Source organism: Mizuhopecten yessoensis, unplaced genomic scaffold (assembly GCF_002113885.1).
Source record: "Mizuhopecten yessoensis strain PY_sf001 unplaced genomic scaffold, ASM211388v2 scaffold7763, whole genome shotgun sequence".
NCBI lineage: Eukaryota > Metazoa > Mollusca > Bivalvia > Pectinida > Pectinidae > Mizuhopecten > Mizuhopecten yessoensis.
In genome coordinates, this window is record NW_018407210.1 from 13,923 (window position 1) to 40,093 (window position 26,171).

Here is a 26,171-nt window from a genome sequence, read left to right on the forward strand (position 1 = left end):
CATTTACAAATTAGTTGAAAAACGACAACTTAATCATAATGATAATGCATAAGATAGGATATTTTCAGTGCCTGAAGATAAATCTACAGCCCTCAATAATTTATTGTCAGCAACAAAATATTTCTTGAATAGAACACATTTCTTCTTCATGAGGTAGTAGTGTTTGATATAATCAAAATATTTACGAAATGTTAACATAAAAAAGTTCTTTATATTCACTTTTGTCATTTTATGTACCACCAGATTACGCCTTTTAAGAACGCAAAAACGCACTACTCCTAAAAAGAACTTGATGAAAAAAACATTCGTATGTTTAATCTTCCTGGTATAACCCAGAAGTATGAGTTTTCCGAGAGAAAAATCAGAAAGGTAACTCTGATCAGCATCTGAAAAAAGTATCTTGGTTAACGTATTGATAAAAGCCAAAAAATCAGACGTGATAACCACTACACCACGAAACCGATATAGAAACCATTCCTACAAGTGTACAAAGGCATTGGTTAATCGTCAAACAAAAGAAAAGTATCTATAAATAATTGTTTGTGTGCAGACGTATTCGTTTTTAATGGTAATTGTTTTAAAACATTTGCCGCAAAATAGCAAAGTATGTAAAGCAAGTATAATCACTTTGAAAAATAGTAGTAGCCTTGTCTACTGATAAAAAAAAATACAACAAGTTCCGACGAGTTTCGTGTAAAGCAGACGTGATAACCACTACACCACAGTACCACATATTACTCTCTGGCATTATCAATCTGTGTTTGTATATATCATGTCTCTTTTACGGGAAGTCTTTCAGGTAAGCGTATTTCAATATTAAAACGGATTTTGAACACCTGATTGATGGATAAGGCTGATTGCATTGACAGATCGAGGAATGGGGATGGATGTCTGGGTGGGGAACCACACACACACGCACCGGTTTTTTACCGACGAAAATTGTTTTCATATCCTAATCATCATTATTTCAATTTAAAATCTATTTCTTTGTTCATATTCAACCTCAGAATAATATTTTTCGTGGCTGCATTTGACGTTGAGGATAGGTACCCGATCGTGAGTCAAAATGATACTGCACATCGCTTTGATCGGGGATAAACAATGCATCACCCGGAATTGTATAATGGTTTGAAAGCAGCAGTTAGATTTATTGATTTTTTTAAATATATTCGGATTTAAATACCATAATTTCATATAATGAAAGTATTTAAAGGTCACAAAAGATGACGTTTAAAGGAGATTTCCAAAACATGCTTACATAAATCCCCTCCGCATTAAAGCCATTTTGGTCTCTGTGGAGTATAACATATAGATAGATAGACAGCACTTTTCAATTTCGGTTTTTTCTCTGGGTGCAACAAATGTACTACAAAACCCCCCCAACATTTTTCAAAGTAATGTGCAGAATTGTACGTGAATAGGGTGTAAAACCATTTGGTGACTATGTTTGTTTGAAAAAATCCATATATGTTGTTTAATGCAAATCAAATGTCGGGCGGAGTGACAGGATGCTGTTTTTTTCTGGAGAACCCCGGCGTTTTGAAGAGGCGTTGAACAACACCCCTGTCTTTACAGCAATGTTTTTTTCTATTTTGTGAATCTTTGAGACAGATGTTGGCTTTTCACAGTGAGTGAGAAATGCGAAAAAGGTACACTGCTTTTTAGTATTTTTGTTGATCACGAGCGTTATGTATATTTCCAGATATAACTTGCTGTTATCCAAATGGAGAAGTGACTATATCACTCGGTTCATCGAGGATTTGTTTTCAGAATATTCATCTCTGTTTCTTCCAGGCACTGGTATTTCCCCATTGTACAATTCATATGTGTTAGTATAAAATATGCGTCTAAAAAAAGTACATTATACATCTACCCATGGGGGATTAATTTCAGACGATTTTTATTGTGCATATTCACAGCAAGAAAAACAGCTACCAAACTACGTTCTGATAAAATTACTTTTTTCATCAATACGTCCCATATTCAGCATTATACGAGGTTCCGTATGGTGCAGTAAATGTTAGTTTTGTGAAGTAACAAATGCCGAAATTAGCTTCCGCGATTTTTAACCCTTTGATTGCAGTACCAATGGAACACCTTGCTTTACTGACACGATACCACATTTCAAATACAATACTATTCAATTTGAAGGAAACGTCTGATCCAGCACTTTGATTAAGCTGGACCACAAAATGTACCTGTTTGAGTAACCCATTAAGTGGGAGTGATACCATCCTCGATATCCAGGGGTTACGCTCACTTTCACTCTCTACACCCCTGGACATTGTCATAGCAAAATTGAAGGCTGAATGTGCAACACCTTGTGGACGAGACGAGAAGACTAGTTCGATCATTTGATGTACATCAAAAGAATCTCGCGGTCGCGTAACGGTAAAAAATGACAGGCTTTGAAGCCAGCCGGGCGTCTCTCCTTTGTAACCTTCAAAGCCTAGTGATTGGTCATGTTTTTTTCACCTGAGACAAATCAAACAGCTATGTTCCAGACATATTCCAGGGGTGCAGAGAGCGAAAGTGAGCGTAACCCCTAGATATCGAGGATGGAATGATGCTGACTCGACGTGAAACCATACAATGACAGTTGGATAAGACTGCCTTCGAGCTACGTAATGATCAGGTATATTTTCAAAACATTTAATTTGGTAAAAGTAATTTATCTTTCTCGTGTAAAAAACAAATCTGCAATGAATTTTAAAATGTATTAAATCAAAAAAAGAATATGAGGTTTCGGCGAGGTTCGAACTCGCGACCTTCTGCGTGTGAAGCAGACGTGATAACCACTACACCACGAAACCGTTATGAAAATATATGCTACAAGTGTGAATTGATTAATTCGAAAACAAAAAAAAAGTATCTATAAATAATTGTTTGTGTGAAGACGTTTTTAACGGTGATTGTTTTAAAACATTTCCCGCAAAATAGCAAAATATGTAAAGCAATTATAATCACTTTGAAAAATAGCCTTGTCTACTGATAAAAAAAATATACAACAGGTTCCGACCTCGTGACCGTCTGCGTGTTAAGCAGACGTGATAACCACTACACCACGGAACCTTGATATAAACGTTGGTCTACTAATACATTGTTGTTGTGGTCTTCATCCAATTTATCCGATTGCTATATTCTAGGTATAAGGTCGAATGAGTGTATTGATAAACGGAAATAGGAAGTACATCCCTAGTTGAAAATCCAAAGTAGGGAGACAGTATTTCATTTTCCGCATATTCTAATGAGTCTTACAAAGTGCTAAAAATACAGGAAAAATAGGTAGAAAACATTGTTGATAAAGAGTTGCCATTCTTTACAGAATATTAGAAAACAGAAATACGTTGTAGTATAATTGTAATTAGTCATTATGTTTATGTTTTTTCCATTGTTCAATCTTAAACTGATGAATATTGTATGTTTATTATTGCCAGACCAGTGAGTTCTCTCAATATTAAAAAAATCAAAAGCAATCCAGGCATTAATTCAGTTGGTTTTTTTATCAAAGTCACACGTGTCCATTTTTCTGTACTTCAGGAAACCGGCTACCTATTTCACTACTGTGAAGTTTTTCAAGAAAGATGACTCTTACATGCAATATGGTTTTATTATAAAATGTCAATTTTCAATATTTATTTTACACAATTTCAGCTTATATTAAAATGATATACATTAATGCAATACTTATCTATGGCAGTATCATTTTTATTGACATTATTTTGCAAAATTGTGTCCTTCAATTTTTTTTCAAAATTCACTCCTTTTTACATAAATTTCCATTTAAAATCCTGAAAATTTTGACAACCTATATTATTTTAGTGGAAGAACATCAAAATGTTTATAAATGGGTTTCCAAAACACATTAAATTAAACCACAAAGCCTTTTACTCAGGTTTCTCTCTTGGATGCACATCAAAATTTGTGTAAGTGGGCACATATTATTACACTTTTCCAAGGCCTAAACACTCTGATTAAAATTAAGAATAGTTTTTATCAAACGAAAATTATATTTCTGAATTAGTGAGAAACAAAATGAAACGTTTGAAGTAAAAAATAATTGAGAGGTTCTGGCGAGGTTCGAACTCGCGACCTTCTGCGTGTAAAGCAGACGTGATAACCACTACACCACAGAACCAGCTCGTACAAAGCAGGTGTTACAAATTGTCCTGTTGACTTTTATTTAATGTGTAACTTTATTAGTTTACGCATTTAACTTTATACATTTACATGACTATATATAATGATAACGACAATGCTATATCAGGTTATGACAGCATATCACATGAACTGATGACGCCCTACACAAGAACACCTAGCTACAATGTCAACAACATGGCCGACGGACTGCGAATTTGCGATGGATTTTGAATAATAAGAACATAATGGGAGCAGGTTGCAGTTCAGATTCAGATAATCCCTTTGCCTACTCAGGTTATTTTATTATATTTTATGCAAACTCAATCATTGTTACATTTATCCGTCTTCATGTTAGGTTGGTGTTCTGTTCACCAGGTATTTTAGCATACTCGAGCTCGCCGTACTGTTAGTACTGTAGCAATGTCAAGACTGGCTACACAGAATCGGTATAGGAAAATATGTTAAAAAATGTTACAAATATTATCTGATAACTATTAAATAACTGTGAAGATTAGTACACAAACATGTATTTTATTTTAAAACTTCATCATTACTTGGTGTAACAGGAAATCGAACCTCGATATCCAGGTTCCTAGTCGGACGCTCTACAACGTGCACTGAGCTAAAGGGAAATTATAATCCTAAAGGGAAAATCGTTATCCTGTGTACAATTAAAATCTGCCACACTAATCCCCCTTTTTAAACGTGTTCGCCCTCGAACACCACAACCCAGGTTCTAACTCCCTGCAGTCAACACAGGGAGGGCCATGGACACCATTTGTAACAGGATTAAAGAGAATAGTGCGCTTCCACCAGGGATCAAACTCTCAATCTCAAGGTTCCTATTTGGACGCTCTCCGACTGAGTTAAGGGAAATTCCCTCTAGCTGGAAGCTAGAAGGCAACTGTAGTCCTATGTACAATTAAAATCTGCCACACTTGGTAAATTATATTAAGAAATCAAACTGAAACTTGACAAGTAACAAAAATGCAAGTCATTTGAATATTTGATACTATGATAATTGTTATGAAGTATTCTTTATTTGATTATCACAATGTGTTCTCTTAGTATCCCATCTCCTACAAAAATAAATGGCTCACCAGAATTTCAACCTGCCACCTCCCAACTTTAGACAGCCTCATTACACTCCTCCCAACTTTTTCAAGGTATTTGCTCCCAAAAACAACATTATTCACAATCAAGGTTCGGGAATCTAATTGATGTATGTATACACACTTTTTGAAGCAAAGTTCGGGAACAGGAGATTGGAAATGCAATGAGGCTAGACCGTGAACTCTTAGACTGATGCTCTAACCAATTTAAGGCAGTAGTTACCTGGTCATTGGTAGTCACCAGGCCCGGTCTTGCTACATATGTATGATGTCAGTTGTTGCAGGCTTTAATTAGTTCCATTGCTCTTCACAGCTACCATTTAAGTTGTTTTTCATGTACAATACAACTTTAATGACATCATGTCACCAGAAGGTAAAGTGAATAAATTACTTGAACAGAAATATACTTTCGAATATTATTGATTGAAGATGATGGGATAAGAATCAGTTAGATTATTACAATTTGCACAGATTGTATTTTATTGTGATAAGATTTGTTTTCCTATCCTATTAACTTGTTTCTATTCAGGCACTGGACAACACATCCCCCCACTGAAGATTGCCCTAGTAGGTAAGGTTCTTTAATAGGGTTTACTGCATTCATCCAAAGGTTAAAGTTTTGTAGGCATGATTAATGGATTTATAGCTGCCAAAAGATTGACCCAGATAATTCCCACGATGTGTGAAAAGATCAATATTCTCAACGGGCAATAGGAGGTCAAGTGTTTTTTGAAATTATTTTAACTCTGGTTTTCAGACAGGTTTGATTCTCTTTATTTTATCTCATAAATACCATTTATATACATATTGCTATACCAAATTATAAACTCTCATTGTAGATTTGATTTTTTTCAAAATATATATACTAACTTGTAGCAGATTTTACAAGGGTACTGAAACTCCAATATTAGTCAGTTAACCATCAATCATCAGCTGGTGGGCTGTTCTAGTCACTTTTTGTTTGTGGTCTGTCTGTCCATTGTCCATCTGTTTGTCCATCTTGGAACAATTCTTGTTATCACTTACTCTCAATATAGATTAGAGGTATTAGACAAATCTTTCTCCTTGACAGTTAAAGTTTAATTTGTTATGCTCCTTTTGGCTTGGCCTTATTTATGTATGTTACATTTATGCTTGATCGGGGAAATACCTGGCCACCTGCAGGTGCACATGTTGAATTTGACCATTAAAGTTTGGTTCACTATTTTTTCATATAAAGAAAAAATAAGGATCTTTCACAATTTCATCAGTTAGTACTTCCTGTTTCCTAGTTTTGTATATATATATTTCAAAAGAAACATATTGCTAACAGAAACTCTTTTGTATCATTTTGTACAAATTACAATTTTATTTTAATGAATAGGTCAAATAACAACCTCACAAGGACAATGCTACATAGAACAGTATGAAATTTGATCAAAAGTTACCACAAAATGCATTTATTGCTGACATTGCTATCAATCCAACAGATGTTAAATAAGAACAGAAAAGATCAAACTTGCATAGAACTAACGAACATCATACAGTGGTGGGTGCAAAGGTCTGTTCGGAGTCTTGTCTTTGTAGTACCTCACCTGGCAGAGATCTGGGAGACTGAACAAAATACCATATATATTCATTCTTGTGTCAAAATGTTTTTCCTTGGCAATATCTCACGCCCAAAGAAAGTTTTATGTGCAATTTTTTTCTCCATGTTTTATGGAAGCCATAGGGTATGTTATTAAAGATACATCTACATCAGGTATGATTGGTAACTTTGTGTGGCAGTACCAGTTTATAGCTTCACATTTAATACAAATATAGTTTATTGTATGATGTATCCTATGGATATGATGTAAACATGTTTCTTGTGTTATACAGGTGATCCTGAAGTAGGTAAGACATGTGTGGCACTGAGATTCCTGAAGAACCAGTTCAGTCCCATGTATATTCCCACCAAGAAAGCAGTCATAGGTATGTAATATCATTAACTGATACATGTTTGAATTGAAACATCAGAATATAATTACTCTCTCAGCAGTCTGGGGTTGCCAATATCTTCCATGATAAACAGTCTGGGGTTGCCAATATCTTCCATGATAAACAGCCTGGGGTTGCCACAAATCTTCTTGATAAAATGCCTGGGTTGCCATTAAATTTCTATTGCATGGGGTTTTTATCATGTATTTTGATGTATTTCTTTAAATTTTGTGAGGTAAGATCTGACTCATTATTACATACTTTTTCTAATTTCAAATTAACTAGTGTCAGATTTGATCAATTTAAGAGAAAAAAAATGAAGTTTTAGTTATAAATCTGATTCCAGAAAGCACGGTGCGGAAGCTGAATGTTCCAGGTCACACAGTGGTGTCCTTGACCTTGTGGGATATCCCTGGACGAGAGGACATTGATCTCCATAAATCTTACTTCAGGAATCTGGATGCTGCAATTGGTCAGTTAGTAGAGCTGTCATTGGTCAGTTAGTAGAGCTGTCATTGGTCAGTCAGTAGTGCTGTCATTGGTCAGTCAGTAGCACTGTCATTGGTCAGTCAGTAGAGCTGTTATTGGTCAGTCAGTAGTGCTGTCATTGGTCAGTTAGTAGAGCTGTCATTGGTCAGTCAGTAGTGCTGTTGTTGGTCAGTCAGTAGTGCTGTCGTTGGTCAGTCAGTAGAGCTGTCATTGGTCAGTCAGTAGTGCTGTCATTGGTCAGTCAGTAATGCTCTCATTGGTCAGTCAGTGGTGCTGTCATTGATAGATATTTATGTAGTGATATACATGTATCATGACTTATAAATATTGTGATATATGTACTATTGAAAGTCATTCTACTAAGAAGGATGAAATATCACACAACCAATGTATTGAAATCCCAATATAAGTTTACGATGGATCATTATTTAATTGAAATTAATTATAATATGCAAAATAACTGCAATAATGAAATAAAAAACACATGTTCATAAACCCAATGGATTATGTCTGAACTCTCCTGATTGTGTTACAGTGGTGGTTGTCTGAACTCTCCTGTTTGTGTTAGTGGTGGTAGTCTGAACTCTCCTGTTTGTGTAAGTGGTGATTGTCTGAACTCTCCTGTTTGTGTTACAGTGGTGGTTGTCTGAACTCTCCTGATTGTGTTAGTGGTGGTAGTCTGAACTCTCCTGTTTGTGTAAGGGGTGATTGTCTGAACTCTCCTGTTTGTGTTACAGTGGTCGTTGTCTGAACTCTCCTGTTTGTGTTAGTGGTGGTAGTCTGAGCTCTCCTGTTTGTGTAAGTGGTGATTGTCTGAACTCTCCTGTTTGTGTTACAGTGGTTGTTATATGAACTCTCCTGTTTGTGTTACAGTGGTGGTTGTCTGAACTCTCCTGATTGTGTTACAATGGTTGTTGTCTGAACTCTCCTGATTGTGTTACAATGGTGGTTGTCTGAACTCTCCTGCTCATGTTAAAGTGGTGGTTTTATGAACTCTCCTGCTTGTGTTAAAGTGGTGGTTGTCTGAACTCTCCTGATTGTGTTACAGTGGTGGTTGTCTGAACTCTCATGTTTGTGTTAGTGGTGGTTGTCGGAGCTCTCCTGCTTGTGTTACAGTGGTGGTTGTCTGAACTCTCCTGTTTGTTTAAGTGGTGGGTGTCTGTACTCTCCTGTTTGTGTTACAGTGGTGGTTGTCTGAACTCTCCTGTTTGTGTTAGGGGTGGTTGTGTGAACTCTCCTGTTTGTGTTAGTGGTGGTTGTGTGAACTCTCCTGTTTCTGTAAGTGGTGATTGTCTGAACTCTCCTGATTGTGTTGTAGTGGTGGTTGTCTTAACTCTCCTGATTGTGTTACAGTGGTTGTTATATGAACTGTCCTGTTTGTGTTACAGTGATGGTTGTCTGAACTCTCCCGATTGTGTTACAGTGGTGGTTATATGAACTCTCCTGTTTGTGTAAGTGGTGGGTGTCTGTACTCTCCTGTTTGTGTTACAGCTCCTGTTTGTGTTACAGTGATGGTTGTCTGAACTCTCCTGTTTGTTTTAGTGGTGGGTGTCTGTCCTCTCCTGTTTGTGTTACAGTGGAGGTTGTCTGAACTCTCCTGTTTGTGTTACAGTGGTGGTTGTCTGAACTCTTCAGATTGTGTTACAGTGGTGGTTGTCTGAACTCTCCTGTTTGTGTTAGTGGTGGTTTTCTGAACTCTCCTGTTTGTGTTACAGTGATGGTTGTCTGAACTCTCCTGATTGTGTTACAGTGGTGGTTGTCTAAACTCTCCTGATTGTGTTGTAGTGGTGGTTGTCTGAACTCTCCTGTTTGTGTTAGTGGTGGTTGTCTGAACTCTCCTGTTTGTGTAAGGGTTGTTGGCTGAACTCTCCTGATTGTGTTAAAGTGGTGGTTGTCTGAACTCTCCTGATTGTGTTACAATGGTTGTTGTCTGAACTCTCCTGCTTGTGTTAAAGTGGTGGTTGTCTGAACTCTCCTGTTTGTGTTTCAGTGGTGGTTGTCTGAACTCTTCTTATTGTGTTACAGTGGTGGTTGTCTGAGCTCTCCTGTTTGTTTAAGTGGTGGGTGTCTATACTCTCCTGTTTGTGTTAGTGGTGGTTGTCTGAACTCTCCTGTTTGTGTTACAGTGGTGGTTGACATGACTGAGCCGACAAGTATAGAGATGGCACCAGTATGGCGTCAGACAGTCCTCAACAACACATTTCTGACACACCCAGTCGAGGACAAGGCGGGCCAGGTCCACATGACAACCATGGAGGAGACTGCGGTTGACAAGGACACATTCCCTATCCTTCTACTTGGCAACAAGTTTGACGTGGTGGGTGTCGCCAGGTTTTGTACATGTAGTATGACAACACTGATCGTTCTTGTCTGTTTCATCACCTAGTTTGTGAAGACCACAATTCTACAGTAAAAACTTGTCTAAACATACCAAGGTGTCCAACTTGACAACCTCTGCTCTAGCTGACCTGATACATAATACTGTATAGTGTTACCATACCTCCCTGGAGAAGCTACAACTTCTCCTATAGGCCTAACTAATAGATACATGTAATAGACGCAATTGCTTAAATCTTGCAATAGACATGAACATTTTAGTTTTTCCTGTAAAGAAAATTGGCAGTCAAGCTGGAGGATGTATTTCCTAAATGAACATCCCACCTAGAACTTTACTACAATAGCAAGTGTGACCAAGACCTGTCAGCTCTGATCAAACCTTGTATTCATAAATTATATTTTTTTTTATTTCAGATTGAACAGAGGATACAAGCTGAACGTCTCAAGAAAATGATGGTGGAACGAGCAAAGATGGAGAAAAGAAGTCCAGAAGAAGAAGGTATAGTTTGAATGAATTAACCATTAGAACAGTGTTGTTGTTTCAATTTAAATAACCACATCATTGAACTAATAATATAACAAAGAAAACATATGGTATACTACATATACTATTGTTTAAATAATATTTAATTAACTAAAAAAATATATAGAATGGAGATTCAACAATCCAGTTACCACTGTTTCTGGTGACAAAAATGGCTGGTTTGTGAGATGTGTAAGCCAGGTGACTGCATAAATAACGCTCCATTATATAATTAAATAAACACTATATTGAGTCATAGTCTAAAACTAGGTCAGACAATGTGGTGTTAAACTTCCTAATACCATACAGTGCTTTTGTATTCTGTAGATAAGGAGAATCAAGAAATGGAAGAGAACTCTCGTAAGATATGGTCGATAGATGGTCCACTTACTGAGGAAGAAAAACCAGAATGTATCAAATTTTTGGAGAAGACTGCTTTAGATCACAAGTTCCATGGAAGGTAGGGTATTAAGTAAATTTTCACCTTGTTAATCAAGTGTTTGTGAAAGGATTTTATGGTGTAGTAGACTAAATTAGTAGTCAATTAAATTTGGATTTTAACCAGAAGACTTTAAAGGTTATAGTTCCAAAATTAACTTTATTGGATAAAGGAGTTGGATGTAATTTGATTGGAAATGTATGAGTTATTTGGTAGAAGACTAGCAATGTGTGTAAGTTGGAGAATACATGTGTATGGGTGGTTAGGTTATTCAGAATTATATAGATAGTTGAGGAACATAACCTCTACCTTCTGTTTCTTAGGTTACTTCAATATCTTTTAAAATGCTTTTCTAGACTTCTTACCATTAAAACTGGAATAGCCCAATGAAAACTTTTCATGGTCTCACTTTTTTAGTTTGATTCATATACCTACTGTTTTTATTCTGCTACAAACTAATTTGCGGTGACTTTACAGTCTGATGGCGTCTGCTCGGGACGGTGATGGGTCGGTAAGGGAGGCTATACAATACCTAGTACGCCACATACTTGAGGCAAAGTTTGCTGTGAACAAGTGGAAACGGAAAGACAAGCCCTCGGAGCAGAAGAAAGCAAAACAACTGGAGTACGAGGGTCTTCAATTGACACATGTGAAGGAGGTGAGGGATCTATGGGAGTAGATTTATTATGAAGACAGGTGCTTTCTCTTAACAGGTTTAAAAATTATTTACTGGAAATTCACCTCCAGAAATCAAATCTTTCTTATGTCTCAATTAACACAGTTTTCTGATATATCAGTTAGGAGATTTGACAATTTGATGGTTACCACAATACAGTTTGACAATATGATGGCTGTTGTGTTGAAGGTTGAAAATGTGATTGATATTGTTTGTAAGTAGACCAATAGAATCTTTCCTTACCTTGAGGGAGTGACAGAGAAATCTCCGTATTTTTGGGGCTCTTGAAAATCGCCATTCACTTTTAATCATGTCCCAATTAGAACATGCTATTATACACAAGGCTGTCTCCCCGTAGTGGGCTACAAACTGATCTTTCCTGACAAAAACAGGACAAGCAGTCAATGTTGTTATTTATGCTGACCAATGTGATTTGTTTGTATATTAATTTGATTGAAATTATTAGTAAGATAGCGATGTGATGTGATACTATAATTTTGTAAGTTATTATGATTGTTATGTACGCTTTGCATATGTTGATATTGTGCTCGCTGTGCTGTTTTAGTAATGTTGATGTTTTGATGGTTTTTTTTGTAGTTTGACGAGGTTTTTGAGATGGCAGATGTTGCTGTGAAGAAGGTAGCCATGTTACGTGATTATCATCATAAGTCTTTCACAAAACTTAAGGAGATGTGCCTGCAAGCTCAAATACTGGAATCAGGGGAGACGAGTCTGGAGGACTGTATAATTGCCCTTAAACGCAACATAGGGGATGGGGCTGAACTCAAGGTAAATACTGTCTCCCCCAAACAAACATGAGATGGAATCGGAAGTCATATAGATAATATCTGCCAGAAACACAACAGAATTGAGTTGAAGGAAAGTTTATCGAATGATATGACACAGAAAAACAAAAATGTACCAATCCATTAGATGATAACAGATGTGCTATTAGGTGCTGAATGATTGCTATCAGACATGCTGAACCCAAGATACAGGAAGGATAAGAAGGTGTATTTCAGTGTTATTTGTCTCTATAAATTTATCTGAATTTTCTACAATTTCATTATCTGCATGAACGATTAATAGTGTGGATTTTGATTGTATTTGTAGGTTAAGAAAGATGAAGATTTCTGTAAGCTAGATATTGTCTCAAAAGATGAAGATTTCAAACCGGTGAAGAAGATGAGAGTTCTCATGAAACTTTTTCACAATGAGGTAAACTATAAGTATCTATGAGCTCATCATATGACAAATTAGACTAGATTTATCTAGTTATATATATTTTACTTATTATATGAATGTTAGACAAAGGTGTTTTCTTCAGACAAAAAGTGCTTGTGATATCACAGTATTCTTTTGAATACATTTTGTATATAGATTTAGTAATACTGTACTTTACATTTCTCCCTTCCTCAGCTGAACAAACTATAACCACATATAAAATAGCGTATACACAATGAAAAAGACTCGGCAGATTGATATTTGTTTCAAATATGGCCCCGTTCACGCTTCAGCAAGAAAACAGTACGATGACATCCATTGTTGGGTTCCTTCACCATCTAGATACATGGAACATACTGGGGATCCGTTATGTCTTACAACAAAGGGATGCTGCTAAACCTATTATTCCATGGATGCACATTCAAATTACTTTGAAGGCACACTAAACAATGGTGACTTCGTTCTGAAAATTTCGACCACATCACTACCAGAGCAATGTGTCAACGCACGTGCATAACGACCGTTATAGATGAATAAAAATGTAGGGAAGGCTATTCACATTACTCAAAAATTTAAAAGATATGAAAAAAGAAGAAAGGGTTGTTCAATGTATTTTTTCTAAATTCACTCATATATAGATGTAGAATCATTGGAACTGAAGTTACTATCGTAGCAACCTGATTCAATATCTTTTTTCTTTGTTTGTAGTATTTAAGCAGATTTTGAATGTAAATGTAAGTATTGACCTTCATTTTGATGACTTATACAGTAGTATGAACATAGTAAGCAATGAACATATGCTTTATGGAGCACTAACGTGCACCATAGAATATGTTTGTTACCACTGCCTTCATACTACCGTATATGCCGTCAAAGTGAAGGTAAATCCTTACATATAGCTTTGAATACTGTATATTTGGAGAAAGGAGCTTCTGACACTGAAACATTTGATGGTTCTGTGGGCTCTTTCTCAAAAATATAAATGTTCATATGACCATCCATATTTCTGCTAAAAAAGTATTACAATGACTTCTACCCTAAGTTCATACACTCACTTCCTGAGAGTGAGAGAAGAACTATTAACGTTACTGGAGGAAAAGGTGCTCTGACTACCTGTTTATAAAAGGGCAGGATCAGAAGGACCTAGGGATGTTTAATATGGTTCTTTACAGGAAAGTAGAGAGGGCGAGTGTTTGAGGAGAGCTTACTGTTAGATCATAACAAGGTGTGATGTTACGTAAAAGCTGGTTCTCCAGTAGAGTATACAAGTCTTTTTTTTTCCTAGTCACATCTAAAATGCTTCATTCAAATCACACCTTCTGTAATAAAAAATATATCGTTACTTTTAACAGTTTTTGAAGTGCTCAGAATTGTTCAACCTTAAAAACATTTGACAAATACAATATATATCTGATGTCATGTAACTAGAGATGTAGTGCTGAGATTAACATAAAGCTGTTGTCTTTTACAGTTTGCCAATGTGTGTAAGGCCATACTGAAGGAATGCCCTATACTTGATACCAATCTTCAGAAAATGGATGCCCGCCTCAGCACCATGTGTGAGGAATGCTGGGATGCAGTTGCTACTGTGGACAATGTTCCCCGAAGTCAAGCAGACATCAAAGAAATATCAGTAACTATTGAACAAAACCGTGCAAAAATGCAGCATGCTTGTCTGGAATCACGATCAGCTGTTCAGATTGTTGAGGATTCTAAGAAGAAAATAAAGGCAGCGTTTCTTTGGTGATGTGTCCTAAGTGAATGTCTGAAAATAAAATATATCAAAATCAATGTTTCTACAGTAACTACAATGTCGTCCAGATCCCTTCGACATTGGCTGTACCACTGGTATCATTGGGATATGATGGTCTAACTTATACACTGACACTCAACTCTATGCAAGTTAACACAAACAATCGTCTCTGTTGTAACATGTATCACTTTTTAGGCTTTCCTCTACATACATATATGTAGATTTGGAGGCACAGTAGTCTAGTGCTAGGACGCCGAGCTCGTGACCGAAGGGTTGTGACGCACGGTAGTCTAGTGCTAGGACGCGGGCTCGTGACCGATGGGTTGCGTGTTCAAGTTACGGCACGGCACTGTGTTGTATGTTTGAGCAAGATATTTTACTCCGCTTGTTCAATTCTACTCAGCTGTAAATGAGAATGTGGTTGGGCAGTGCTAGAAATGTTGCATGCTAGCTGTTAGCGCCGAAACGGCAGCTCTGGCTGTATGCTCCCCGGGGAGTTGAGAAAGGTATTGGCTGGTTGCAATTAAAGGCCCTGTAACCACGGGTAATAATTTGTGAACCGCTTTGAGAGGACCTACGTACTAGGTTGTGATAAAACGGTATATAAGAACCTCAAATTATTATTAATTATTATTATTATAGATATCAGGTATTTATGTACATGAGTTACAGTTCAGACTCGTGTAATAACATGTAACACTCTAAGTTCACCATGTCTATAAATATCATCAATTTATTGCATTATCATTTTTAAATATTTGATCATTTTAATAAAAACTTATATTGCAGTGAAGATATACTAAATGTTATATCTAGGTGAAGATATCAGGTTTAGAATTGACCAATCAGAATGATACTTTTTATTCACTGCATTCAAAGCCACAGATTTTTAGTTCAGCTGCAGAGGAAGTGACGAAGAACAGATGGTTGTCTTGCTTCATCTTTGCTGCAAAAATTAAGATATGTATTTGACTAACATAACTAAAAAAAAATGTTATTATTTACTTATTCAAAATGGTGTGTAGCCTTATTATCAAGTGTGAATCATTAGAACTTGACGCTACTAATTCCCCCACTTTTTTGCAGGTATACTTTCGTTGAACTATTGAAAACATTTAATGGTTCTCCCATTAAATACTTTATATATATATTTCACTCGTTTGGCAGAATGTGCCGATATTCTATATCATACTTTGCATTCATATAAAAAATATTGATATTCTGCAAACTTATGATATATGGTAGTGTATACACAATATTTTATTTACATTGAAGTTCAGGATCTAGTAAGTATCACCTTCATCAGCTTAGGATGAAACTTTCAAATTAAATTGTTTTGAAAACATGTCTAGAAATATGAGTACTTAGTGTATATTTTCTGAAGGTGCATGATCATTAATTAAAATAGGTATAGTTACTATTTACTGTTACCTTAGTAACAAAATGTTAAGGTAAGTTTTGATGTATTTAAGAAGTCATTTATCTTGTCAATATTGTCACCATGTTAACAGCATGGTTTTATTATTGTCTTGGTAACGACCTAGAATATGTTGCGTTGGAAGCTGGCCTTCTCAAATACGACTTGTGCAATAGAAACCTATTACAGAAAAGCAAACCAAATATAAAATAAACTGAAAGAATTTCAATTGAAATTATGCACTGTTTGTATTTCAACACGTTTTCAGTTACTATTTGATTTAAACAGTGTATTTTTTAGTAATAACCATTTTGTTGATAAACAACCTTGTTGGATTTTAAATGATGTACATTGTGCTCAACTAAAATTCATTTTGTGAGATGATACAAATCTATTTTTCAAAATTTTTGTTTTCACCTTTGCTGGAGATTCTGATATCATCAGCTATTCCTATTGTTTCTGACGCTGGGGTAGAGTGTACTACCACAACCATTAACCACTTCTCTCAATATTACCCTTAATTAACCTCACTTGTAGTGTTTACCTCTTTACAGAGGCTTTGGTGATGTTAGGACGTCATAGACTACAGTAGATATGTAATTAAAACTTTAATAAAACTAAAATAGATAATTCCTTTTGTAGCTATTGCTATTGTTGTTATTGAATCCAAATTCTTAGAATATGTAAAACTAGTAGGTTAACATGAGATGTTTTTTTACTGTTTCTCTGGACAATGTTTCCTAGCCATGTGGTAAAAATACTCTGTGGACGTGTGTACTCTTTTGTATGCAGTCTTTGAAAAATGGTTCAATTTTGTAAGTAAGAAACAGAATTTTTATGATTTTTTTTATAATATGTGACATGTGAAGAGCTGGAACCTTCTAATTATGTGATTTCATAACAGCAGTAACTAACATTTTTGTTAATTTGTATTTTGTAATTCACAATATCGTTCAATGTTTATTACATGTACTTGTCAGAAATATTTTTCTTATTTGTTGAAATCATATATTGTCGAAAAATGATTTTGTAATACTGCCTAATTTACTTACAATTTCATATTTTTCAATATTTTAATTTTTTTAAAGCTTGATGTCAAAAATTAATCGAATTGGATATAAGAGTCAAGGACAAACTAAATATCTGTTTACAGAATCGTAAGCCACAACTCAACGTTCATTATTTGTTTTAATTCAACTTTAATTTAAGGGATTGCTATTGTTTTGTAAGGTTAAAGAGGATTAATGGAATATTTATTTCTGCTTTCGTTTTTATTTGTTTAATCAACAGAACTTACTGATGCTTTGCCAATTTTTTCCTTTCCTTTCACAGCAAGTTAAAAATCATGTGTTGCCTGAAATTGTTTGAAAATTGTGTTTTTATCATGTTTGTCCTTTATATATTCCCATCATTTCAATATTGTTTCTTTATGAAAATACACATTTTGTGATATTGTTATTAATAATTATATATCTAAATTTATAACACATCCAAATAAAAGAAGCTGGTCTTCCTGGATCTATACCATGCCTTGTGTTCATGTTTACCTACAGAGGAGGTGATACAAACATTCACTATGTCTTATATAATATGTTCTTCATATACTTGTATGGGTGTTCATTTTTGACCTAAGTAATATTAAAGCATATCTCTTCTTTACCTAAAGCCTACTACACACTACAAACAAATTAAACACCAATGCTTGCATTTGACACAGGACGTCACAGACACGAAATTTCCAATCAGATTATAAGACGTGCCCTATTGACGAATTGACCACTGCTGAAGTATTTGTCTTTTAACTCAAACGTCAACACATTTGGTCTCACTTCTCGTTGGTAACTTTATTTTCAAAAGCAGTTTTTAAATATTAAAGAAACACTTCAGATTACTACAGCTTTATCGATGTGTACATTGATAGTGTGGGTAGGATAAATGTAGACATCATATAGATTTAAGATTAATCAAAAGTGAAGAAGAAGAATCCACAACATTAAACGTTAAGCCTTGCCTCAGTTACCATGATAGACGTCGACTCCTGACGGACATAAAGAAGTTTCGAGAGATGCATATTGATGAATATTATTTTTGGTCTATACTTTTGAACGATTTCGATCAAGTTTCGATTAATAATAATATTTATTTAGGTAAAAGCCAAATACTACACAAATATCCCATTTTGATTAGATTTGACCTCGACTTATACGATGGGTGTCGTTTATGAAGTTGAAGATGTTTGCTTTTCAAGAACATCTACACATTTTCTCTTCGTCCTTTTTCAAGAGTCTCCTGGTATATCTTGTAAATCGAAGCAATTGATAATTTTACTATAACATTATCGATAAAATCCTTCGCCATCCTCCATATATGCATTCTGATGAAGAAAAAAATAATTTAAAAAAAATACCCATATTGAGAAAGTATTTGTTATTTTGATTTTTTTCCATTTTTTTTTGTCGATGTCATGTTTTGTGTAGAATCCCTGTGTATGGATTTCTATGTATACCGTATGTTCTATGTGTCTGGGATAGTTAGTGAACAGAAGACTGTGACACATTTTCTTAAACGTGACGGGAGATCATCACGAGGAGTGCAACGCAATATGCGTTTAATCCTTTAACATTCCGGACCACATTATCTCAACCCCCTTCTTTCAGGATGCTTGATGTCTTATTTTGTCTGGTGTCTACTAGTTTCCTTTTGTTGACTTTTCGTTTCGACTGCGAGTTCTGATTTTGTCATTGCGCCGTAATGAGTTGACATTATAGGATTATTTGTGTTCCCTCAAAATATGTCCTAACCGGAACTACGTGGAAGTGACTATACACATACTCAAGTTTTGATGAGAAGAAAAGATTGTTTGTTGGCTAGTGAAAACGACAGAGGACAATAACTCGAATAGACTACAGTAATTTGAGGTTTGTGCTGTAAGTTGTAAACAAAGGCTATTAAAAAAGGATTGCAAGAACACAAGTTTATTGCCTCGAAACATAAACACATGCAAAATGTCCAAACTAAAGGTAGTAACATCCCAGAAGTTCTACCCGCATACAAGGCTTGTAGGAGCGGTTCCAGTTGGTAGGCACAAACCGGACGTACCTTGCGTCCACAGGTTGGGCTAACGACGACTTGTATACACTGTTGGTGTTCCCGTAACCAGGGAAGCTCTGGAAATAAGTCGATAATATTATCAGTACTAAACCAATGAACACATATAGAGCCCAATACTATAATTTAACATTGCAACACTCTTCCGTAGTAACTCTCTATCTTTCTGTTATCATTTTCCTGTATTTCCTGATAATGACACTATTTCAAATAATTTTACTATTGGCTATATCCCATGGCTATATTATTTATCTAATTGCAATAAAAATTTGACTTCAATAATGCCATTATATTTTAGCACTTACTTTGTGGCTTTGTGACTGATGTTAGCGTATGATTGTTATTGACAGTTACCTGGGTGACTAACTTATCGTTACGACAATGTCTGCGCCGGAAATGTTTCTGCTTACATCTCAAGTTAGGACTGTTACGGGACGATTTCGATTTTCAGATCATGAACGTTACTTTTCTTGATAGAAACACCCCTTATTGCCTTACCTACGGTGTTAACATCTTACAGTTAATTCGCTACCCATGTACTTGTTCCGAATATCATGACTTCCGGGATAGATGTCGACTGCTGACTGACAAACCTTCAACACAGCGTTTTCAAAGATGTAGGCTGATGAAGTGGAGACTGACAAACCTTCAACACAGCGTTTTCAAAGATGTAGGCTGATGAAGTCTACGGACAAGGTTTATGATCAGCATCTCGCGTGGAAATACGCTTTTTCTTCGTGTGCTTTTTTATTATGTTGATAAGAGTGTCTTGTGGTTTTGTTTTCCTGCGTTCTCTGTGTGAGGACGTGATATTACTTGGATACTACTTACAAATGTAGATTTACATGGCGGGTGTCGTCGATGAAGCAGAATACGCTTACCATTCGGGAACACCTGGTCTTATTGTCCTTGTTATTTTCCGAGGGTCTCCATGTAAATATTTCCTTTGTTTATATTTTGCCCTAGTTTTGCCGATGTTGAGTTTGGATTATAATTTTGTTGACACTTCAGTTTTCACTTGTTGTTTTTGTATAAGCTGAGGAAGCTGTAGCAGAATACTTACTTTGGGATAGACGCCATTATTGTATTAGGTGGTGAGGGAGTTGAAGCTGGTGAACACATACCTTGGGACTGACGCCACTGTTGTATAAGCTGATGGATTTGTTGTAGCTGGTGAATACTTACATTGGGACTGATGCCATTGTTTTATTAGGTGGAGAAGATATAGTAGCTAGTGAATACTTACCTTGGGACTGACGCCGTCGGTGGTGTAGTTAGTGAAGGAATTACCATCAACACTAAACTGTAGGTTGAATGCCGTTGTATAGTAGTAGCTGCTACATCCTTGAATCTGTACACCATGGATTTGAGTTACGTTTCCTATAATGAAAATAATCCACGCGTTTTAGATTAGTCGCTTCCCCAGATGTTGTTCTTGATAGAGGGAATATGCTTATAAAACTATCAAATACAGTAAATGTTAGCCTCTATACATCCCTGCAGGTTGGGAAATGAGAAAAGAATTTACCTTCTATAACCAACTGCAAATCGTTAGGCATTTAATGTGGTAATCTATAAAGTCGGCATCAGATCCGCGATATCGTAAGGATACAAATACACCAACTTTCCTCCTCCAGTATACATATGCACGCTTAAATTACATACATGGATGCATGGGGTCACATCTTTAAATGACTTCAGCCATTCATAGTGGCTATCAGGATTAAAGACTTATCCACAGTGGGATCGTGGGTGACCAACATAGTTTCCTTTCTATAATGTGAGACATCATGGTTCGTCCACGTGTGGTGCTGGAGCTGCTTATCCATTCCCAGAGCACTTGCTTTCGCTTTTCGGATTTTGTAATGGAGCAACTGTCTTTCCTTTCATGTCTCGGCAGCTTGTTACTGTTGTCGTTTCGTATATTATCGACTTTTATAGTTCCCTAAATTGCTTACGCTGTAGTACTTAATGTGTATATGTAGTTAAGCTAATACATTTACATTAACTAAGGTTTAACATGGGATGGTTATCTTAAATCAGTTTTACAGGCGGAGAGAAGGTACATGTACCAATTTATTTTATCAGTAACACAACATTTGATTGCGAAATGACGATACTGTCTGATTAGTTTCATTCCATAAAAGCAAATAACTTCAACCATTGCTACTGTTTCTACCGACCATTGATCTCTCACGTTTGAAATCTATTAACTATCACATACCAAAGTCGACCTGTAGCCATGACTGACTGTCCACTCCATACCACCCAGACCCGTACAGGCGTCCATTTAGTGCCAGGTAGGTACTGTATGATTTGTATGCTGACATGTGGGCATCTGGTACCACCTTGTGACGCCCGTCTACTCCTAGTCCGTTATTTCGACAATCTGAAATGGAAACAATATGTTGTAGTTGTCAACGTCCTTTTATCTTGAGGTGGATATTACGTAAAAACCCAGCTATACGGTATAGCAAATCAGATTACCTTGGAGTAATGAAAAAATACCTGTGGTAAATAAAATGTACCTGTATACATGAAAACACTATAAGATACATGCCAAATTACAAAATTTTGTAATTAGTCAGAAAAATGTGCTTTATTTATGTTGCTTATCCAATGATACATTATAAAGCCCTGAAGACTGACTGTCCACAGATACAATTTATCAACATATCAACATATCAATATATCAATATATATCAATATATATCAATATATAAATACATAAAGCCAAGACGAACCCAGGCTGCAGGTTTTGCCTCCATACGGGTGTATACAGTTACAGTGAAAGTCATTCTTCGTGTCCTGACATATCCCTTCATGCAGACAGGTAGTACTCGTACACGAATCAATGCCTACAGTTGTAAGAAAAACAACGTTTAGGTCAAAATTTAAAGTAAAACATGTGCAGCTATATATGTTCTCGTAAATTCTTGAAAAACCAAATTAGTTTTATAAAAAATATTGAGTTCATACATTGAAACGCTTTGCATGTTGTTAATAGCTTACAATATAAAAGGTTCCAATTGAAAATTGAACAATTTAAAAGAAACTTCCGCCCCCCAAAAAAGGTGAAACGGAACATCGAAGATCAGTGGAATATTCAGGCAAACTAAAGCTAAGTTCCTCGATCTAACACCTTTAGAAAAGAAACATTTGATTTTGACGGAAAAGAACTGAATTTTGATAATTTACATGCATACATATTTTGTATTGTTTTCTTTTACATTTTTATGAAAAAGATAACTTTCTAAATCATTTTAAGATGTAATGAATCGGTGAATAAATGAGTATATATTCTAATTGGAAAAACGTACTGACAACAATCTCATTATTACATATTATATAGAGATAGTTGTCATAATAAAGTACGTTTAAATGAGTGTAAAAAGAATGTATAACAATATTACTTCTAAAGTATAGGATCTTGAATGAATATCTTATAATACATTGAATGATATCCTAAATATATTTTAAACATGGCCATGGCTGACTGATTCCACTTCAGGATCGACATGTGCTATTGTGTTATTGTGTTATTGCTAGGCAGGCCTTTTGAGTGTGGTGTGAATATCAATTACCAAATTTATTCCATAGCTGATATTTTGAATTGCCTCTAAAACTCTATTTTGACTTTTTACGTTAAGTATTTATTGTTGTTCTCTTATTTATAATCCAATTTTAAAAGTGACCATACAAGCGTTAGAGAACGTTTTATTTTAGACATGAACAAGTTTGCGTGTGCGAAAATTAGGAAAGTAAAACAGTTATTACAGGCCTAGGATGAATAATTTTAGTATGCACAAAGCCCGTCAATTTGTCGCAAATACAAATGTACGGGATATGTACTTCTCACCTCTGACCTTCATCTGCAACACGTTGTCGGCGTATTTGCTCTGGTAATCAGTAGCGCGGACAGTGAAGCTGTAAGTTGTGTCAGCGTCAGGAGCTAGACCCTTTACTTGTCCTAATGTGGAATCAAGTGTTATTCCCGGGGGAAGATCTCCCGCAACCACCGAATACGTCACTTGACCTCCTTCTGGATCCTTTATAAATTAATTAGTTAATCATCCATAAAAACATATAAAGATATGCGTAATTTCAATAAAATCTGGGGAAACAATCGCCGTGAATCGTAACGTCACAATGGACGATGACGTTGCAATGCATTGTTAAGTGACGTCATAAGTAATAAATTGACCGATGATATTACGTCCAGGGTGTTACCCAATAGTGGGTAACCAAAAATGTTTACCAACTCATAGAAGGTTTATCTAACGAGTCAGGAGTGAGGAAACCTACAGGGTTGTGGGAGAAAATATGTTCTAACACTTCCTCCGTATCAACTTTGTAAAAAGAATGCTCATTATTATAACTATAACTGTTATGTATGACTGTATAATTGATTAGAGGATTCCCCACTCCTTTTGATCCATTTGACTGAATATTTTATTTTATTTAGCGAATTACTGGTAAGAGCTTACAAAAACGTTGAACAGCAACACTTCGAAAAACCTGAGAAAATATTAACAAGAGTTACATGGTATACTATATAGTATTTTGGAAAAAAGTGAAAATTTGCAAAATAACAGAACGAAAATAAAAAGTAAAATACCAGCGCTTCCAACTGAACGAATACTCGCTCGCCTCCATGGAAATCTCCAAGGTGTCCGAACGGTGAATGTTCTGACCATATTGGGGGCTGACTCAGAATGACCTTAAGAAAAATAAATAAAAAATAAATTATCTTATTGAGTACTGGGCACTACAGGTTTTGAGTTGTGATATTTCCTTGTTTAAAATCCTTTATTGTGCGTTGCAATGTGTTGAGGCATATATTTGTAAACGTTTTGTTAAACCGAACAAGTTATAATACATAAGATGTTCCAAACAACATTGCCTTATTATTCAGTATACGACGGGGTTTTTAACGTATCCGACGTTTTGATCTTGTCCCTTCTTCCTATCGGAAAGGTTGAATCGATCCAGGGAACATAATTTCAACTCATAGAATAACTTTGCGAATTTTAGGAGATATTGTCTATCCATAACAGTATTTAGAAAACAAAATGCAATTATGATTGTGTAAATCTACCAAACGTAGTAAATCCTTACCTCGAACAGATATAGGAGGTCTTCGCCTTCAAAGTAAACGTTTCCGGTATTGTTGACCCCGGGAATCAGTTTAATGTCACCATTGAAACCAGACTTAAACCAGACAGAATAGTTTATGAGAATTTTATATAAGACAGGAGGCGAACAGTTACAGACCGATGATTATGACAAAATAAAACCTCATACGTGTGTATTATACACACACGGTAATGCCTAATATTTAATGATTTAAATTATATTTGGGTCACTGAAAATACTTCATTTTTTTTTTTTTTTTTAAATCGTTATACAGAAAGAATTGCTGATACATGTACAAACAGAACTGGTTCAAGATATACAGGATAATATCTAAAAGTTGATGAAAAAACATACATTGACATAATTTAGAGCTTAATGAAATTGAAACACAACCATATTCATATTTTTAACATTATCCGATTTGATTATTTTTATGAAACAAGTACCAAAGTGTAGTATACGTACAACAAGAATACTCTAAGTAAGCTGTTATTATATGCATGGGATCGGTTTGGTTTTATTTTGTCTGACGTCCCATCAACACCCAAGGTCAATTAAAGACGGGCTAATATGTGTGAAATGTATGCGTATAAGGTATACTGGAGGTTGAATGTTGGTGCATTTGCCTCCTTGCGAAAGCAGGGATCTGATGTCAACCTTATAGTGCTACTTCACTGAATTACCATGCTAAAGACAACCAGCGCAGCATTCCGCCCGGTCACATTGTTCTGACAACGGATTAACCAGTTGTTATTATTACCCTAAATGCTGAACATTAAGCAGGTAATAACAACTACCATTTTAAGTCTTTGGTATGTGCAAGCCTGGGGACAGAACCCTTTGCTTTTCTCAAATGCGCGAAAGTTCAAAACGAAGGCTCAAGGTGACGTATTTCCAAAGAAGGCGCTAGTAACCTAAAGGTTTTTAGGAAGTAGAGAGAACAAATATATATCCAAGGCGCTACAATGGTGGCAGAGTACAGTAGAAATGGCTTGACCCTAAAAATAAAGGGCATGTCTCGGATAAACATGGATAGCGGATTCATCCTGCACAACACACCTACATATATATATATATATTTATAAACTACATTTTGAATAGGTGTTTTTTAGAAGAACATTTTTTTTTTCAAAAAGTGATTTCCCCAGATTTGGGACTTCTGAAAACCATGGTTACCACATCAAAAAACACCAAAATATGCAAAAAATCATGATTTTTAACCCAGAATTTGACCCCCGCAAGTAGAATTGTTTTTCTTAAAACCTGTCTGAAATTAAATATCGCCTACTCGGTAACAGAAATACTCACGTTTTAGCATAGGTCATTCCGGTGGATTTTTCACAATATTTACACATGTGCTGAGTACAAAAATAGACTACATGAAAAGCTAGCTTTTGTTGTGTAGACACAGATTCGTAAATGCCCAAAATTGTAGTCTCAAACCAAATTCGACTTTTCTTTTTTTTAAATTATGAAGCCCACATAGTCCACTTCATCATGTATATGCCAATTTTAGTGCTGATTTTTTTTTTAAATTTTGATACATGTTATATTACAGGGGTTATTCATTGTATAAAAATATCACCCATGGCCACCGTACGCTACTGTACTCTGCTACCTTATACATCCCTTTTTTTCCCCAAAAATTCAATCAAAACCTTTTAAATGTCTGGAAAATGACACAATGAACAAAAAGATGTATCCGTTTCCTTTCTCACTTTAAAAGTGACCGAGTAATATGAATTCTCCTGCTAGGTGATTTTTTACCAATTCTGCTCTCAAACTACCAACAAAGGGAGGTAATCTGAAAAATTAAAACTTGAATAACTTTGTAGTTTTCAGGAATAATTTTTTTTTT

At 35.6% G+C, this 26,171-nt stretch overlaps 2 protein-coding genes and 2 non-coding genes across 4 annotated transcripts in view; 1 reads left to right on the forward strand and 3 right to left on the reverse strand.

Moving 5' to 3' along the window:
- Positions 1-2,740: 2,740 nt before the first annotated feature.
- Positions 2,741-2,813, reverse strand: Trnav-cac. Its single transcript has one exon. It is a non-coding gene; the product is annotated as a tRNA-Val (tRNA).
- Positions 2,814-4,065: 1,252 nt separating this feature from the next.
- Trnav-uac lies at positions 4,066-4,138 on the reverse strand. The gene has a single exon. It is a non-coding gene; the product is annotated as a tRNA-Val (tRNA).
- Positions 4,139-4,304: 166 nt separating this feature from the next.
- Positions 4,305-15,062, forward strand: LOC110454331. The gene is made up of 11 exons (XM_021503790.1): positions 4,305-4,434; positions 5,782-5,823; positions 7,113-7,205; positions 7,558-7,683; positions 9,827-10,017; positions 10,452-10,536; positions 10,888-11,020; positions 11,477-11,657; positions 12,273-12,464; positions 12,789-12,893; positions 14,371-15,062. Exons 1-11 carry the CDS (start codon positions 4,386-4,388, stop codon positions 14,644-14,646), a joined length of 1,473 nt encoding a protein of 490 aa, XP_021359465.1. The 5' UTR covers positions 4,305-4,385; the 3' UTR covers positions 14,647-15,062.
- A 3,973-nt stretch (positions 15,063-19,035) lies between these two features.
- Positions 19,036-26,171, reverse strand: part of LOC110454281 — a 9,431-nt gene continuing 2,295 nt past the window's right edge. Inside the window, exons 3-9 of the mRNA XM_021503710.1 lie at positions 24,296-24,388; positions 23,796-23,897; positions 23,037-23,226; positions 21,922-22,035; positions 21,402-21,566; positions 20,424-20,557; positions 19,036-19,236 (exon numbers count right to left, since the gene is read on the reverse strand). Of these exons, the coding sequence (XP_021359385.1) occupies positions 19,084-19,236; positions 20,424-20,557; positions 21,402-21,566; positions 21,922-22,035; positions 23,037-23,226; positions 23,796-23,897; positions 24,296-24,388 (951 nt within the window). The 3' untranslated portion in view covers positions 19,036-19,083. The remainder of the gene's footprint in view (positions 19,237-20,423; positions 20,558-21,401; positions 21,567-21,921; positions 22,036-23,036; positions 23,227-23,795; positions 23,898-24,295; positions 24,389-26,171) is intronic.